At 59.4% G+C, this 18244-nt stretch overlaps 2 protein-coding genes across 7 annotated transcripts in view; one reads left to right on the top strand and one right to left on the bottom strand.

The window, feature by feature from the left end:
• The window catches only part of TMED9 (transmembrane p24 trafficking protein 9), a 214054-nt gene that overhangs the window by 94101 nt on the left and 101709 nt on the right, over positions 1 to 18244 (top strand). The window lies entirely within an intron of this gene.
• PDLIM7 (PDZ and LIM domain 7) lies at positions 246 to 14321 on the bottom strand. Of its 6 annotated transcripts, XM_050793220.1 has the most exons (14): positions 14215 to 14321; positions 13124 to 13230; positions 9004 to 9155; positions 8863 to 8893; positions 8286 to 8404; positions 7879 to 7899; positions 7490 to 7626; positions 7350 to 7386; positions 6281 to 6342; positions 5897 to 6131; positions 4565 to 4745; positions 905 to 1025; positions 702 to 817; positions 246 to 565 (listed from the first exon to the last, which is right to left on the bottom strand). In XM_050793220.1, exons 2-14 carry the CDS (start codon positions 13217 to 13219, stop codon positions 479 to 481), a joined length of 1395 nt encoding a protein of 464 aa, XP_050649177.1. In that variant the 5' UTR covers positions 13220 to 13230; positions 14215 to 14321; the 3' UTR covers positions 246 to 478. The 6 variants fall into 6 exon arrangements, with proteins under 6 accessions (XP_050649177.1, XP_050649178.1, XP_050649179.1 ...); XM_050793221.1 differs by lacking the exon at positions 7879 to 7899 and having other exon boundaries at positions 14215 to 14304; XM_050793222.1 differs by lacking the exon at positions 8286 to 8404 and having other exon boundaries at positions 7883 to 7899; positions 14215 to 14298.

Genomic DNA, 18244 nt, shown 5'->3' with positions numbered 1-18244 from the left:
CGCCCATCCTAACTACCCTTCTCTAACCTCCAAGCCAGGCCAGACCAGTGGCGTCCCTCATGTCTGTGGGCACCAGGCCTGGCACATGGGGTCCCGCCTATACCTCCTCCACTAACCATGAGCCTGCCACGTCCGCATCACGAGGGCCACCAAGATGGTCAGCCCAAGAAATCCCTCTTACTCTCCACCCTGCCACGTGACTCAAGTTCTACCCCTCCGGGTGCACAGGGGAACGGCACACAAGACACAGCTGGGTACAGGTTTATTGTGGCACTGGAGGTGAAAGGGGGCCGGTGTGGCCAGCACCGGTGTGCTGTGGTGGTGGAGGGAGTGGGGTGGGAGGATAAGGCGGGTGGGGCAGGGCCGGGGAACCCCAGGCTCGGGCCAGGAGCCGGGTTAAGGCAACCATTGCCAGCCCTACCCAGAAATGCCGGGCCATGGCTCTGGGGCCGCCGTGGCAGCTGTGGGCAGGAGGGGCTCACACGTGGGAGAAGGCATGGCTCTTGCAGAGGGGCCTGTCCTTCTTGGAGTAGAAGGTCTTTCCTTCCAGGTTGATCTGACATATCTAAGGACAGCAAAGGCCCAGTCACATGGGGTTGGGGGCAGCAGTAGAGGCCCCTTCCCAGCTTCTCCTGCATCCCCCAGGCAATGAACAGAGGGCTGGTGGACTTGGGGCTGAGGCCAAGGCTCGGGGCTCTCACCGCACAGACGAAGCAGGTGTCATGCCAGCTGAAGCCCAGCGCCTCCAGGAAGCGGTCCCCAGCGTCGATCTTGAAGTCACAGCCATGGCATTTCGTGCCAAACATCTTCTCATAGTCTGAGGATGGGAGCAGAGAGGAAGGGGACCTGGATTCATGCCTGCCCCATGCACCATCCCTCCTCACCCTCATTGGCCAGCAGGTACCTCGCTCGCAGTAGGGCACGCCCTCCTCCATGTAGAAGGCCCTGTTCCGGATGGGCGTCTTGCAGGCGGCACAGGTGAAGCAGTGCACGTGCCAGGTCATCTTCAGGGCATGCATGATCTCCTGGAAGAAGGTGCCAGTCACTCGGCAGGCTCAGGCCCCTCCCACCCTCCCCTGGGTCACGGGAACACAGGGCAGCTGGCCGCGGGCCCTGTTCCTTCTCATAGTAAACACTACATCTAACCGTTCAGGACTCCCATGCCTCCATCTCCAACTCCAAGGTCTCTGAGTGGGCGTCCACTGCGCCTTCAGACCTGCCATGTCCAGTACTCAGTTCCTGATCCCCTCGCCCCAAACCTCTCCTCCCACAGGCATCCCCGTAACACGGATGGCAACTCCATTCTCCCATTTGCTGCAGCCAAACACACCCTCCTCCCACACCCCACACCAGGTCCCCCAGGAAATCCAGTGGGGCCCACCCCCAAGGCATATCCAGATTCTGCGTGTTGCTCACAGCCTCCCTGATGCGAGGTGAGCCACAGCGATCTGGCCCCTGGGATCACACACAACTGGCCTACAGCTCCTCCCTCTGATCCCAGCTGCCGCAGCAGGCCCCTGCAACCCCTGCAACCCGAGACAGGCTGTATCCCCCTGCATGAAACCCCTTACTGCTTCCCATTTCTCCCAGCAAGAACCAAGCCCCATGCAGACGCTGGAGGCCAGCAGGTCTGACCTCGTTCCCACCTGTCTCCCCCACTGCTCTCCTTTGCGTTCTCACCTTGCCTCCGCACACTGGCCTCTTGCCTGAAATTGGCACACCCGGCACGCTCCTGTCCTGGGCTTGACACTGGCTGTCCCCTCTGCCTGGACTGCTCTGCCCCGGATATTTCAAGGCTCACCCCTCACCCCCTTCAAGTTTCCACTCGAATGCAGTCTTCTCCACGAGGTCCCACCCTGACCACACGAGTAGCAGCCAGCTGCCTTCCCTACACCACGCCCAAGCGCTTCTTGCTCTACTCTTTCCTGTTTTCCATAATGTGATCTAACATTACTTCCAGGCAATCTACTTATTGCGCTTATTGCTTACTGTCTGCCTCTCCCCTCTTCTTCCAGCCAAAACGTAAGGCCCAGAAGGGCATGAAGCATCAACTGTTTTGTTAGCTGATCTAGCCCCACAGTGCCTGGCCCTTTGTGGGTGAATTGACTAGGCTCCGCAGGAGGTGGGAAGGGCCAGAGGCACAAGGTGCTGAGCTCTTCCTGGGCTGGGCTGTTCGCTAGGAGCCTCGGGGCCAGCCAGGGCCAGCAGTATTCACCTCTGGAGCAGGCAGAGGGCAGCATGGGGCCTCAAGGCGGCATGAGGGTCAGAGATCTGTGGGTTTGGCCAGACCTTGACCTTCTCAAGTCTTGGTTTCTTCCCTTGTGAACTGGGAAGCTAATCCCAGCCTTGTGAGGCTGTTATGAGGATAGCCCTGAGTTTAAATCCAGGGATCCCAGATCCAATCCCTGCAAGGGTCAAGTGGGGACTGTGTCATACGGAGGAGCACCTCTTCTTCTGGCAACGGTGCTACTGGTTCATTCAGGAATGCCTGCCTGGCTCAGGCTGAAATCTAGGTGCTCAAGTGAAATCTGCTGGGCACAGTGGTTCACGTCTGTAATCCCAGTGCTTTGGGAGGTCAGGGTAGGAGGATTGCTTGAGGCCAGGAGTTCAAGACCAGCCTGGGCAACATAGCAAAACCTCATCTCTATAAAAATATTTAAAAATCTGCTGAGCATGCTGGTGGGCATCTCTAGTCCTAGCTATTTGGGAGGTTGAGGTGGGAGGATCCTCTGAGCCCAGGAGATCAAGGCTGCAGTGAGCAGTGATCATGCCACTGTACTACAGCCTGGGCAACAGAGCAAGACCCTATCGTTATACATAAAGAAATAAAAAGCAGGAGATTTCACTTTCACTCTGCCTCCCAAGTAGCTGGGACCACAGGTGCACACCACCACACTTGGCTAATTTTCTAATTTTTTTTTTTTGTAGAAACAGGGGTCCATACTGGTCTTGAACTCCTGGGCTCAAGCAATCCTCCCACCTTGGCATCCCAAAGTGCTGGGATTACAGGCATGAGCTACTGCATCAGGCAAATCTTCTGATTTTAAATTGTTGGCTACTGATTTTAAAATGAAACAGTGGAGGCCAAACAAGACGTTACGTGTGGGTGACACGTAGCTTTCAGATGGCGCATTTCTGCCCTCCACAACACCTGTACCCCATCTTACATCTACCTTGCAACTGTGCTGGCCCTAGCACAGTGCCACCCTTCTCTTTAGTGAGGCCCGGAGAAAGCAACTATATCCCCTGCTCACACAGCCAATAGATCACAGAAACAGATTTTGTGCCCGTGTCTGGCTGGCTCTTCTCACTGTCTGGTGTTGCTTGTTGTATAGGAGCAGACAAGGTCACAGTGAAGGAACTTGGGCATAGACAGGGCTCTACCAGGGGTGTGGGCTGGTAGGGCGGGAGCCCAAGGCTGGGAGGCAGATTTCTCTTTCTTTTTTTTTCTTTTCAGAGTCTCGCTCTGTCGCCCAGGCTGGAGTGCAGTGGTGCAATCTTGGCTCACTGCAAGCTCCGCCTCCCGGGTTCATGCCATTCTCCTGCCTCAGCCTCCTGAGTAGCTGGGACTACAGGCGCCCGCCAGCACGCCTGGCTAATTTTTTGTATTTTTAGTAGAGACGGGGTTTCACCGTGTTAGCCAGGATGGTCTCGATCTCCTGACCTCGTGATCCACCCACCTCGGCCTCCCAAAGTGCTGGGATGACTGGCGTGAGCCACCGCACCCAGCCATTCTCCCCTTCTTGCCTACTGATGGAACCCCCAATTTTGCTGGACACATGGGTAACTAAAATAAAGACCGTATTTCCCAGCCTCCCTTGCCACTGGGTGTGGTCATGTGACTGAGTTCTGACCAATGGGACGGAAGCAAAGGGTCAGGTGGCAGCATCCTCTAAGGATGGACTCCGTGGAGCTCTGTCCCCTTTCTTCCCCTTCCAACTTCCTGCTGGCTGGGAGGTGGGGATTTTGGCAGAGGCTGAAGTATCTTTCTCTATGAGTGGTAAGTAAGCAGGTGCTGTGAACAGTCAAGCAACAAGGCGGAGCCTGGGTCCACCAGACCAGTCCCAGACCACCCACCCCTAGATGTTTTTAGGCGAAGAATAATCTACCATTATTTTGAGTTTCCCACTGCTTGTGGTCAAGGTAAAACCTCACTGATATGAACATCACTATCACAGAGCTCTCTGGCTACCCCTGGCAGCCCTGGCTCTGGATCCAGAAATAAGGAGGAAGCATGAGACAGAGCAGCTTCAGCATGTAAAGCTGGCCCTTCTACCGTTTCACTAGGGCAGGGAGAGCCCAAAGTGGGAGTCATGAGGGCCCAGAGCTTCTCCTGGCTTGGTCCTCATGCTCTTTGCAGCCTTCGGCGGCTTCTGAGCAGGAACATGGTCATTTGTTAAGAGCATCCTGACTAATGCAGGGTGAGGCCAGTACAGCAGCCTATATAGGCTGGTAAGGACCCGGAGGGCTCACTCTGGGAGACCCCCAGTCTGAGGGTTGCCCAGCAGCCCTCCTTCCCACTGACAGGCTTGGGCCCGCCTCCCCACCAGCCAGCCCTACTCACGCCTGTAATCTTCTTCTTGCATTTGGCACAGCTGGGTGCGTAGCGCACGTCATAGCATGGCGGGCAGAAGATGGCGCCCTTCTCCTCAAAGAAGCCGCCCTCTTCTAGGACCTTCCCACACTGGCTACAAACAAACTCCTCGGGGTGGTACGCGTGGCCCAGCGCCACCAGGTAGCGGCCCCTGCCGGGAGGCGAGGACAGTGAGAGGGAGCGCATGCAGAGGAGGTGGAGGTCTTGGTCCCCTTCAGGCTGACTGACCACCCACCGGGAAGCCTCGGGAGGGAGGAGTTCATTCTCCCCATTTTCCACATAGGGTAGAAGACAGGCTTGGGAAGTGACCATGACAGCCATGAAGCTTGCAGAGCCAGCCCGTCACACTGAACTGCTGGTGACAGGAGAGGCAGTTTTAGAGCAGGGAGGACCCCGGGAGGAAGGGCTGACGACTGGAGCCTCATGAAAGCTGAGGAGCCCCTGGGCAAACCCTGGGGCCATCCTATCCTGCTGGCCTGCCTGATCTACCTGGCAAGAGCTGATAGAGTTGGTTGGGCACGGTGGCTCACACCTGTAATCCCAGCACTTTGGGAGGCTGAGGCAGGCCTGAGATCACCTGAGGTCAGGAGTTCGAGACCAGTCTGGCCAACATGGTGAAACCCCGTCTCTACTGAAAATACAAAATTAGCCAGGCGTGGCGGCCTGCGTCTGTAATCCCAGCTACTTAGGAGGCTGAGGCAGGAGAATCTCTTGAACCCGGGAGGCAGAGGTTGCAGTGAGCCGAGATCGTGCCACTGCATGCCAACCTGGGCGACAGAGTGAGACTCCATCTCAAAAAGAAGGAAAAGAAAAAAAGGGCGACAGAGTCAGGAGCAGGCCAGGGCTGAGGACTAGGAAGGCTCTAGAATCCAGCTTGCTGATGCTGGGGGGTGTGTGATGCTGCTTGGCCCCACGGGGCAGTGCACAGAGGGAGGGGCTCTAGGCCTGTATGCTCTGAGAGCAGAGAGAGACAGAGAGCAGGAGGTGGGGGCAGAGGCACTGGGAAGGGGCAGGCCCCTCTTGGCCCAGAGAGCAGCAAAGGTAGGGGTGCAGCTTCAGCCTATGGTTGGCCCTTTGGCCGTTTCGGCAGGGCAGATGCTGCTAGCAAGTGTTGTGGGTAGGCTGGGGTAGGTAGCGTGGGATTAAGAATCTGAGGACCCAGCTCAGGTCCCGACTCCTACTCCAGCTGGGAACTGAATCCTTATTCCCCCCAGTCGCAGCTGAGGCAAGATGGGTGGGCAGACAGGTGGGGTTGGGCTGCAGAATGGGAAAGCCAGGGTTGGACGGGAACAGGACACCCACCGGATGACCTTGTGGCACTGGTGACACACAGGAGTCTTGCCGTTGTTGCTGCCCCCTCCTGGTACCCCTCCGGCAGCTGCCTGCACGATGGAGGTGCGGTTCTGCAGCGGCGTGGGCGTGGCCGGCTGGCTGTGCCGGGTCAGCACTGTGCTCGTTTTGTCCGGGGCATAGCGCTCGGCAAACGCAGGGTCCACAGCCCAGGGCGGGCGGCTGGTGGGGCTGGGGGTGGTAGGGCCTGCCGGGGCCGGGGAAAGTGGCTCTAAAGGGGTGCCCACGGACCCCAAAGGACAGGGGGTGGAGCCCCAGGCAGCTGAGAGAAGCCCGCCACCCCCATGCCCTGGAGGCTGCCCACCCTTGCCCAGGCCCGAGCCCACTCCCTCTCACCAGGCCAGGGCTCCTGGGGTGTAGATGAGGCTGGGGCTGGGGCTTCTGTCCTGGGCACCTGGCTGCAAGATCTGCCATTCAAGGCCCTGCATGGCTGAGCTTCCTGGCATGGCCCCACCCCCCAACCTGTGTCCTGCTGGCCCCACAGGAGATGCCTGGGGGCATGGAAACTGCTGAGCTGGACTCCAGGTCCCACTGGGGTAGGGATGGGAAGGGCAGCTTCTCATAGCAACGTCCAGGTAGCTGGTATGTTGTCTATAGCTGGGAGATGGAGCAAGGCTCCCGCTTCTGAGGCAGCTCTTGGGGCTCCCCTCATGCCAGGAAGCCATCTGTGATGGCAGGGCAGGGCCCCTTTGCCAGGTACCCCCCTCCCACTGAAAACGAGGACGGCAGGGCCCAAACTGAGTCCAAACCACGAAACACCCCCACACCCCAAATGCAAACCAGGTGCACAAAGATAGAAAACAGAGGCAGAGCAAGCAGGGCTGAGAATGTTTATTTCCAGGCCCAAGGCAGCACAGACCTGGCAGACAGCAGTACCATAGGGCAAAGAGGTAAGGCAGTGTCAGATGAACCCAGTTGTGCGGCCAGGGCCAGGCCAGCAGGAGGCTCAGGCCAGGGGCAGGAAAGTGGGGGGTGAGGTAGGCAGAAGCTGGAGGCACTAAGGGGGTGCCCTGGGCAGGAGGAACAGAAAGAAGGAGGCAGAGAGGGCAGCCGGCTGGAGAGGGCCGGGCTACGACTGCACGTTGAGCACGTGGGCAGAGCGCTGGTGGTGCCAGTCCCGGAGGCGGGTGTAGCGTGGGCTCTGCAGCTCCAGGACATACTTTTCCCTGAGGGGCAGAGAGAGAGGGAGGAAGAAGTGGAAGGAAGGAGAGATGGAAGGGAGGCAGGGAGGGAGGAGGGAAGGAAGGAGGGAGGGAAAGAAGGAAGGAAGGAAGGAAGGAAGGAGGGAGGGAAGAAAGGAAGGAGAATGGAGAGCCCCAGCTGGGAGCCTCAGGAGTAGACATAGGGCAGTAGCTGGAATGGAAGAGGCAGGAGGTGGGAGAGGGACTCATGCCCATCCCTGTACCTTGATTTTTTCAGGTGCTCCTCATCCGGGTCTTGCACTGAGAGAGCAGAGGCAGGCATTGACCAAGAGAGACAGAGGGTCAGGGCTCACGCCTGGGCTGGGGGCCAGGAGATTACCCCCTGCCCTGGGCTGGCACTTACTGAACTCGGTGCCTGTGAGGTGGGCAAGGATGCGAAAGGAACGCGACTGGCCTGTCCCTGGCCGTGGCCGCCAGTCCTCTGTGTTCTCCATCAGCCGCTGCTTGCTGGCGTCTGGGACCAGCGGTCCGAGCGGCTGTCTGTGGGGAGGGTGTGGCTCAGAACCCCACACTAGGGGTGGGCAGTGGGGGCAGCCCCTCCCAGGATTTGGTGTATGTGGGTTTGGGTTACAGTGATGGGAGGGAGTGGGTAAGGGTGAGGCTAGGAGCCCTGCTGGGCGGGTGGGTGAGAGGACCGGAGGGCGAAGTGGAGAGGAGGGCAGCCAGGGTGGGGAGGGGCCGCCGCCCAGAGTGCCAAAAGGAAGAAGAGAGGGACAGGCAGAGGGGGCTCACTGACTTGTCAGGGGTCTGCACCTGTGAAGGAAATAAGACAGATAGACAGATAAAGGGACAAAGGGACAGACACAGGAGAGGAAGAAAGATGGGGAGGGGTCAGAACAGCCGGGGACAAGGCGGCACTGAGTGTCTGGGGCTCAGCTGGCCCGACACCACAACCCAACCCCCAGCCGCCAGCGAAGGGCGAGGCCTCATTCAGAGACCCCTCCCCAGGGCGGTGCCCTGCAAGGCGCCACAGCCTCGGGAGGGGCCCTGTGCCTGCAGCCCCACCCCGGCCGCCAGGGGTCGCTGCCGCACGGTTCCGCCAGGCTGGGGCGCAGCACAGACTGAGCAGCAGCGGGCAGCGGGCGTGGGGCCACAGGGGGCCTGATAGCGTGGGCGTGGGCGGGCAGGGGCCGACGTACCCATTCTGCTGCAGGGCGCTGTCAGCGGGCGGGGGCGCCCCGAAGGGCCGGGCCGTCTTGTTGAGGGAGACGCTGGGTGCAAAGGTGTACCGCGGGGGGTCCGCGGCGGGGACGGAGGCCTGGGCAGAGACAGAGCCGGGCAGGGCGGGCGGGCGGGGTAGGGTGGTGACCTGGGTGGGAGTGGGGCGCCTGCGCGAGAGGACAGCCGCAGCTCCAGCCCCCCACCCCCACCCCCCACATCTGTCTGGAGGCTAAGGGGAGAGGACAACAGGTTTCAAGGGGCCCATTTGGGAGTGCTGATCTCAGTCCACGCAGGACCGAGGGCTGACCCAGTGCGGGCGAGCACGCAGCGCCGATGGCGGGAGGCAGGCAGGCGGACAGACAGGCGGACATGCGTGGTGCCAGGACCGTGCGGCAGCCCCTGGCTCAACTCCAGGGCCCTAGACCCGCCTTAGCTCGTTTCCGCCCTCCACTTCCGGCCAGGGATTGGGGTACCGAGAATGTGCCAGGAGGGCGAGCAGGCCCGGCCGTCCAAGCCCACACCGCCCGCGCCCAGATGTCTCGGCCTGCCTCCTACCTTCTGTGGTTTGCTCTGAACTGGCTGGGCCCTGGAGAAGAAGGAAAGCATGACAGCGGGCTGGGCCCGCGGGGATCCCCTCCGCCAGCGCCCACGCACCCATGCACGCCCACCTGCACCCATGCATGCCCACCCGCATACCTGCTGAGGCCCAGGCTGAGGCGCTCCCCGCAGGCCCGGATCTTATTCTGAGCTTCGATGTGTGTGAGGCTCCCTGCGTTCTCGCCATCGATGCTCAGCACCCAGTCACCGACGGCCACTCCGGCCTGCGCCGCTTTGCCTCCAGGAGTGAGCTATGGAGAGAGAAGCAAAGTGACTGAGGCCCTGGCTCCTGCAGACCCAAGCCAGGTTGATGGTGGTAACCCTGCCCCACCCAAAGCTGCCCCACTTCCAGAACCCAGAGAGCTCTTATTCAACAGAGTTCTAGGCAGCTGCTGGACACTAAAGCAAGCCAGGTGGTGGCACTCACCCAAGCTTCACAATTTCCCCAGTCACACTGCTTATTTATTCACCACCACGACCCTCCCCCACAGTCCAGAAATTGCTATGATGTCCACAAGCAGCCAGGCTCAGGCTAAAGCCCAAGTTTTTCAGGAGGACCATTGCCTTTTGAGGCTCCTGCTGGCTTCCTGCCCAGGCCGCTCCACCTACCAGACATGCCGTCTGACCCATGCAGGGGGCAGCTTCCTCCCTGAAACCACCTGGGGCTCTTACGGACCTCTTACCCCCCAGCACCCTGTGAGGGGCCATCTGCAGCGGTCTCCTAGGACCCTCTGAGCGCCAGAACAGGCCCTGTTATCTTCCGGTTCCCTGTGAACACTGCCTGAATGGGGCCTAAGGTGACAGCCGGGGCTTCACAGGCCATACATGGGTGTCACGCCCAAGCCCTCAACTGCCAACTTTCTCCAACCCCAATCCTTCAGGCTATTGAGCTGGGAGTCCCTGGTTCCTGTGGCAATGAGAGGAGACAGTAGGCTGGGAGAAACGGCTGCCACCAGGATGAGCTGAGACCATCAGGAATGACTTCAAGGACGCTGTGAGCCTCGGTAAAGGAGAATGGGGTGTGCTGCCTAGCGGGTGAGTTTACTTATGATGGCTTTGAATGCCAGAAGGAACTAGGACTTGGCTTTGAGGGTAGAGGAGCCACTGGCAGTTTTAATGTCTGGGATGGGGTATCTCCCAGGCCCTGAGAGGGGTGACCCTGATAATCCCCTTCCAGGCCTCGAGGCCAGCCCCAGCAACACAGGCGGGGCAGCTTGACTGGGTCTGAGCCCAAGGGGCCACCCAGCCATCTGGCAAGAGGCCTGGTACTGCAGTAAGTAGGCTTTTGTGAGGCAGTGCTGGAAGACAATTTCACTGGGTGGGGGGGATCTGGGGGGTCCAGGCTGCCAGAGGCCCCAGGAGGCTCCTCAGGTGGGCCAGTGCACAGACTGAGCTGAGACAGGGAAAAGGGAGGCAAGAGGTTTCAGAGAGATGTCAGAGGGCAGGGCAGCCAGACACAGAGCCTGACGCACCAGGAAAAGAAAGGCGAGCTGGGCTCAACATGATTTCTTGCTTGCATGGGAGGTCAGAAGGCTAAGAGAGCTCAGTGGCCCCTTCCTCACTCGCTAAATAAGAACAGTTGCTTCCGTTTATTGAGCACCAAGTATGCTACATATTGACACTGAATCTTCCAACAACCCTGTGGAGTAATCAGAGATTTTACCCATTTTGCACTTGAAAATGTACACAGAGGCCGGGCATGGTGGCTCACGCCTGTAATCCCAGCACTTTGGGAGGCTGAGGTGGGTGGATCACCAGGTCAGGAGATCAAGACCATCCTGGCTAATACGGTGAAACCCCGTCTCTACTAAAAATACAAAAAATCAGCCGGGTGTGGTGGCGGCGCCTGTAGTCCCAGCTGCTCGGGAGGCTGAGGCAGGAGAATGGCGTGAATCCGGGAGGCAGAGCTTGCAGTGAGCCGAGATGGCGCCACGGCACTCCAGCCTGGTCGACGGAGCAAGACTTCGTCAGAAAAAGAAAAAAGAAAAAAAGAAAATACACACAGAGAGGTTAAACAACTTGCCTCAAGTCACCCAGCTAGTAAGAGGCAAGGCCAGGAAGTGTCCCTGACCCTAAGGCACTGTGGGCCACCTCTGCTGAGCATGGGGGCCCAACCGAGGGGCCAGCCCACCTGGAGACACCTTGAGCCCCTCCCTCACCTTTAGTTCAATTCAACTAAATCAACCCCTTATACGGTATGTGGGGAAGTGACACCCCAGAGGGGAAGTGACTTACTCAAGGTCATGGTGAGTCAGTAGAAGGGAAACCTGGCCCAGCCACTCCCTGCCCACAGGGCTGGCTCCTGGGAGGTGTGGGCTGAGCCCGAGATGGAGGTCTTGGGGTGCACAGGAGCAGCTAGCTGGCTCCTGGAGAGGGGGTAGGGGGCGGGGACGGCTTCCCTTCCCAGACTGAGGAGGGCAGAAAGCACAGAGGATGAGGAGTGTTCAGAGCATGGAGAGGGCGGCAGGAGAGCAGGAGACAGCGCTGGGTGGGTGGCTGGAGAGAGGCAGGGAGGGGCTCAGGCCAGGAGCAGGGTAAGGCCAGAGGAACCAAGGAGGGAAAAAGCCAGGGGGCTGGACCCTGCATGAGGTGGGGGTGAGTCAGCCTGAGCAGCCCAACCCCCCAGTCCCAGACGTTACCTCATCTCCCAGGCCTGGGCCCACGGCCAGCCCTCACCCCTCCCATCTCCCTCCATCCTGGGGTCAGGGGAGGGGGAGGGGGCTGGCCTAACTCAGAAAAGCCCACCTCACCCACCCATGTGGGCCCAGGTCCAACTCCAGGGCTGGGATCAGCTAGTGGCCCCACCCACATGCCGGGGATGCTGACCAGGGAGCTGGAGCTTGGAGTGCCCCCAACAGGCCATATCTGAAAGTCATCTCCATCAGGGAAGAAACTGAGGTTCAGGGTCCCCAGACGCATTGGGCCAGCACTTTCCCAAGGGGCAGGACGCGGGGTGGGTTTTCAGAGCTGTGTGAGGACTGTGTAGGAGGATGTGTGTGGTAGGGCGACCACTGCCCTCACTACCCTGCTGGCGGGGCAGGTTCCCGGAGAACACCGTGGAAGGACCCCTGGGAAGAGCCTACCCTAACCCCCATGCCCAACTCCTACAGACAGACTCCACCTTGACGCCCTCCTCAGGCCACAACCCTCTGGGCCCTTCCAGGCTGGGCTTGCCCTGGGCTTCCTGACAACAGCTGCCTGCCCACCCATCGCCTGGGTGGGCCTCTCTGGGCAGGCGGATATAGGGGCAGGAAGTCCCCACCCCCTGCTGACCCCCAGGCCAGTCAGAGATGCCAGCCCACAGGTTGGCCTCACCCACTCTGGGCAGGCAATTTGTTGTGTCTCACAACTGGACCATACAGCTGGAGCTGCAGCCTGATGACCAGCTGAGGGGCCCAGCAGTGGGGTTCAGGGGGCCAGGCCTAGGCCAGCCCTTTTCAGCTTTGCAGACTGCAGCCACTGTTGGCCATCCCAGCGTGGGGCCGCATTCTTGGGCTTATAAGGCAATCCCCCTGCTACAGGGAGGAGCCAGCCTCCAGCTCCACCCCCACCAGGGCAGGCTCTTGGAAGCTGAAGTTAAGCCCCTAGAGAGGAGCCCTGTCCTGCACTTCTGCTTGGGGTCAAAGGCCACCACATCCTGAATGGGAATGGTGGATGCAGGTCCTTACATAGGCTGGGGAGAGACCCCTTCTACCCACAACAAATGCACACCATCCCGCGCTTCAATTCCAATCCCTGCTTCAACATGGACTCGATGAGCGAGCCCCTCCACCTCTTCATGAGTTCTTCTCTCATCTGGAAAAACAGGATGAGGACTGCTATTCCCTGGGCAGAAGTGTGTCTGAAGTGAAATCCTACAGTCACAGTGCCCTGCCTGGGGCCTGGCTCCAAGCATTGCCACCTCAAGTTTAGATACCTCCTGGAAATGTCAGGCTCCCATCCTGCACAATGATCCTCCCTCTCGCCCTCAGAAGTGGCCACAGGAGCTTGGGAGAACAGCATCCGGTACAGTGCAGGACTGGGGAAGCCTGGGTGCTCCCTCCCAGTATCCACCTCATTGGGAGTCATTGCAGCGGGCAGGTACCACTACATCTCGGACCTGGACATCTCCTGGCCTGCTGGCCCCTGACCAGCTCCTGTTAGGACTCCCCCATCACCCTCTGGAGACCTGAGCACCCAAAGACCACTGGGGGAGCCCCCTCCCCAAACCTAGGCTCACCCGGGAAATGGAGAGGGGCACATTGAAGTCCTTGCCCCCTTGCAGCCGGAAGCCCCAAGGTGCTGGCCCCTCCAGCACTACCTTGAAGGAATCCATGATGCCGGCTCCTGAGAGGAGAGGAGAGAAGAGGTGAGTGGCCAGCATGGTGGGCAGGCAGGCAAGCAGGCAGGCCGGCCGGCCCAACTCAAGATACCAGGCTTGGACAGGGGCCAGGCAGGCACGGGCAGCCCCTGAGCACACGCAAGCCATAGTAGGCAGGTATTTTGTCAGGCTGGGCTGGGCTGCTGGCGGACCTCACTTTGGAAAGACAGGAACAGCCTCCCTCCCCTTGGGACTGGAACTGTGAGGGGTGCCTGAATCCAGAGTGGAGGTTCTTTTCAACCAGGGGTGGGCCGAGGGACTAGACTGGCGCGGCCTCCCCGCAAGCCAGCCTGGAGCCTCGGGCGGCCGGGTGAGTCAGGGGCCGGCTCTCCTCTCCCCCGCCCCCAGGTCCCGGCAGGCAGGCCGCGGCTGGAGCCTGCTCGGACTATATAAGGCGTGTAAGCTGACACTGTGCGGAGAGCCAGCGCAGGGAGCACACGGGGGCTTGGGACACGAGGGGGAGGGGAGGGAGGCGGCTGCAGCGGATCCTCCCAGCCATTCCGGGACCAGTCGAGGCTGCTGGGAACCAGGGCGGGACCCCTGGGTGCTGAAGAAGGGGAAGGCGGGAGTGGGGTGCGGCCCCTGTGGAGACAGGTGGGGGCTGGGACCCTAAAGCATAGCTTGGAGGGGGATCCTTCCCGGAGCCCAATGGGGATGGTGCCTCCCACACAGAACTGCTCCCACACCGACGTGACTCAGTTTCCCCCTAGTCCCCCGTCCGGGCCCCATGCATTAGACTGGCCCCGGCCGCAGGAAGCAGCGCAGGCGCCAATCGGCCCCGCCGCAGCCGGCTTCGCGGCAGGAAGGCGGGGGCGGGGGCGGAGGCAGGGGCAAGGGCCCGCGGGAGGAAGCACAGCCTGGACCGCGACCCCCAGTGCCCTTTGTGGTCCTCAGCAGGCCCCAGGCGCCCGCCTGGTCCAGCCCAAGACGCCCCGCGCGGTCGTCGATACCTGCTCGGCCCCGCCAGTGCGCTGCTCGGCGTCGGGCTCCACGGAGCCGCGTTGGGATCGGCCGCCAGTGTTCTGACCCCGCCCCCGCAGTCACCCTCCACTTTGAGCGCGCGGAAGGGGGCGGGGCACAAGGCCACGCCCTCGTCGTGACCACGCCCACTAGACGATCTCCGTTGGTGGAAAGCGCCACCCAGCTCTTCCGTCCCGCCCAATCACCACGTCCCGTCGGGCTGCGAGCTGAGAGGCCTCCCCGACCCGGGCCCTGCAGTGGGGCGGAGTCGGGGCGGGGCCGGGGCCGCGGGTCGCCTCATTAGGGAGGAGCTGCCTCGCCCAGTCCCTCGCACCGCCCGCTGGCGGAGGGAGGGGAAAGCGGACCTGCAAACCAGACCGACCTGGGCCCTAGTCGTCTCTGAACCTTAGTTTGCTACTCCGAAAAATGGGACGATCATACTCGCCTCGCAGGGCTGCTGCGAGGGTCGGTATCGTAGGTGCGACCATCGGGGGCTGCAGGATTTCTAAATCAGAGGGCCTGGGAGGAGATAAGGTGGGGAAGTTGAGGGGGACAGGGGCGTTTAAAGCTTGATTTGCGCAACGCTCTACCGAACGCAGGAACACAGGGCAGGAGCGGACGCCGGGGGTCCCTGGTCTTCGGGCCTTGCCCTCGCTCCCATCCCTACAACCCCGACCCGACCCGCACACCGTCGGAAGCGCCGCGTCCCGCTCCACCTTGGCCAGAGCGGACTGCGCCCCGTGGGAGGCGTCCTCAGAGTCCCGGCCCCGCGTTCAGCCTGGGCACTAGGGCCCGCGGCGCGGACACTGAGAGCATGCGGGTGTCGGGGTGAGGGAAGGGGCGTCCACCCTCCACTCGCTTGGTGGTCCCGGCCGGTCAGCTCCTCCTAGGACATGGTTGCTGCAGTTCTCCCCTCTCCATCCACAGTCATCACACCCGCCCTCTTCTGCATAAAACGCTGTGAGGGTTCTCATCGTTAAAGACCTTCTCTTGACCCCACATCCCTCTCCAACTACTAGCCTTTAATTCTGCTCTTGAGAGTCAAATTCCTCCAGGGAGTTGTCTGTTTATCGCGTCTCCACTTGCTTTCCTTCAGTTATCTCTTGAAGCCATGCCAGGCAGGCTCTTGTCCGCACCGGTCCCCTGAGATCTTTCTTCTCAAGGTCACCTGTGACCTGGAGGCCATCGGGCCATGGAATCCGTGGTGGTTCAGTTTCATCCTGCCCTTCCTAGGGGCAGCATGGGTCCGGGTGGATTCTCGTCCCCCGAAACACCCTTTTTCCCTGACTTCACAGCTTCTCCCTGCCCCACTGGCCCCTCCTCCCCATCCTCCTCTGCCTCTGGCTTTGGCCGTCTGATGCCATCTCTCTTTATTCTCACCCCCTAAGACCCCGTACCGTCCTGTGGCTTTCAATACCACCTGTATGCCAAGGCATCTCATGTTTCATGGCCAGCCTGACCTCTCCCCAGGAACTCCAGACTCCATTATCCAAAACGCTGCCTAGATGTTTACTAGATCAGGGTCCCCAACCCCCTGTTTGTAGCCTGTTAGGAACTGGGCTGCACAGCAGGTGAGCAGCGGCAATCCAGAGAAGCTGAGTGTAGCAGCAGCATTAGATTCCGATAGGAGCATGAACCCTATTGTGAACTGTGCATGCGAGGGATCGAGGTTGCTCGTTCCTTATGAGAATCTAATAATAAATGGGCCGGGTGTGGTGGTTCACGCCTGTACCTGTAATCCCAGCACTTTGGGAGGCTGAGGTGGGGGAGGATCACTTGAGGTCAGGAGTTGGAGACCATCCTGGCCAACATGGTGCAACCCCGTCTCTACTAAAAATACAAAAATTAGCTGGGCGTGGTGACACATGCATATAATCCCAGCTACTCAGGAGGCTGAGGCAGGAGAATCACTTGAACCGGGGAGGCAGAGGTTGTAGTGAGCCAAGATGGCTCCACTGCACTCCAGCATGGGTGACAGAGCGAGACTCCATCTCAAAAAAAAAAAAAAAAAGAATCTAATGATAAACGTACTGCACTTGAACCCTCCTGAAGCCACCCCCACCCGCCCCCAGTCCGTGGAAAAATTGTCTTCCGTGAAAGCAGTCCCTTCTGCCAAAAAGGTTGGGGAGCCACTGTGCTAGGTATCTCAGGCCATCATGGCCCACCTGTCCCACCTTGTGCCTTTCCCACCTCCCTAACTCATTCCTGACTTCAACAAGTGCCACCAACATTCATCCAACTGGTTCAGCAGAAATGGTGAAGTTATCCTTCCTTTCTCTTCTGTCCTCCCCCAGATTCTGCAAATTCCACCTTCAGCATGTTCACATCTAACCGCTGCTTCCACCATTGTCCCAGCCACTGCCATCTTGTGCCTGTGCCCCGTAACAGTCTTCTAACGGGTATCCCTGCTTTCACCCTTGCCCCTTCCAGAGTCTTCATGAAGCAGCCAAAGTGATATTTTTAAAGCCAGAATCACACCACCATGTCACTCTCAGCTTTTAGCATTCCAGTGAGATCATATTGCACTCAAAATAAAACTAAAGTCCTTAAGACCTACAGAACACGAATAAACTGCGTCTGACTCCTACCACTCGCTCCCTCCACTCCAGCCACCCTGGCCTCCTCACTCACATTTCCCCCAGCAGGCCAAGCATATTCCTGCCTCAGGGCCTGTCCACTTGCCAGTTCCCCTGCTTGAAACACTTCTTTTTTTTTTTCTTTTTTTGAGACGGAGTCTCACTCTGTCATCCAGGCTGGAGTGCAGTGGTGTGATCTTGGCTTGTTGCAACCTCCGCCTCCCGGGTTCAAGTGATTCTTCTGCCTCTGCCTCCCGAGTAGCTGGGATTATAGGCCTGAACCACCATTCCGGGATAATTTTTATATGTTTAGTACAGATGGGGTTTCTCCATGTTGGTCAGGCTGCTCTCAAACTCCTGACCACCAGTGATCCATCTGCCTTGGCCTCCCAAAGTGCTGGGATTACAAGCGTGAGCCACGGTGCCCGGCCCTTGAAACACTTCTCCAGGTATCTCAGCAACAGGCTTCCAACTTTTTTTAGGTCTCTGCTCAGATGTTGCCTCCTCCCAGGGCCTTCCCTGATCACATCTGAAACAGCAATCCCCTGATGCCTCACCCGCATTGCACACTAGGCCCTCCCTCTGCTTTACTTTTCCCCATAGCATCTCCATCATCTGACATTCCGTATGAGGTGTTTGTTTACTTAGGAATCCCATAGCACCCGAGACATGTGGATGTGGAAAAGGCATCTCCAGAGTGCATGTGTGGAGGGAGCTGGGGGAATGGGGACTCTCTGCGGCGCTCTTTCCAGGGTGTGTTCTTTGTTAGGACAATGAAGACACACAGCTTATGTGTCTTGTCTAACATTTCCCCAGGGCCTACACACAGTGGATGTGAATGAACACAGGAAGAAAGGAAGGATTGACAAAGTGAAACAGCAAATGAGCAAAGGAAGAGGTGGCAGCCTGGGGGTCCTGGCAGTCCTCCAGCAGAGAGGACCCCTGGCTCCCATTCCTTGGGCTGGTGGAAAGCACAGGTCTGTGTCCCCGACTGCCCGCGAGCCTCCCAGCACAGGCAGCCCCTGGGTCGCAACTGGACCTGGACAGGGACACAGCGCCCTCTGGTGGCCAAGACTCCTGAGGCTCCAGGCCCAGGCCTCTAGAGTCCTGGTGGTTTCCAAGGACTTTCCCACAGTCCCCTTGGAATATCACAGAAATCCCTATGAAACAAAGAAGCTCAGATTTGTAATGAAGGAAAGGATGCCATGCTGGGCACCCAGAGTCGGTTCTAGCCATGCCCCTGACTCTCTGGGTGACCTTCAGTGTGCCCTGGGATTTGTTGAGCTGCCAAGGACTGGGCTTGGGTTTGCCACTGTAGGGAGCGGGGGTGCCTGCAGCAGCACCTTGACTGCTCGCCTCTTGGCCTCAGCTTGCTAAGGCCTTACCCATCAGGAAGTGCTTGCATGAATGAGTAAGCTGAAATCTTCCTCCCCATGGGTCTAGC

The sequence above is a fragment of the Macaca thibetana genome, chromosome 6, assembly GCF_024542745.1.
Source record: "Macaca thibetana thibetana isolate TM-01 chromosome 6, ASM2454274v1, whole genome shotgun sequence".
NCBI classification, from domain to species: domain Eukaryota; kingdom Metazoa; phylum Chordata; class Mammalia; order Primates; family Cercopithecidae; genus Macaca; species Macaca thibetana.
This window is presented reverse-complemented; position numbering and strand designations above follow the sequence as displayed.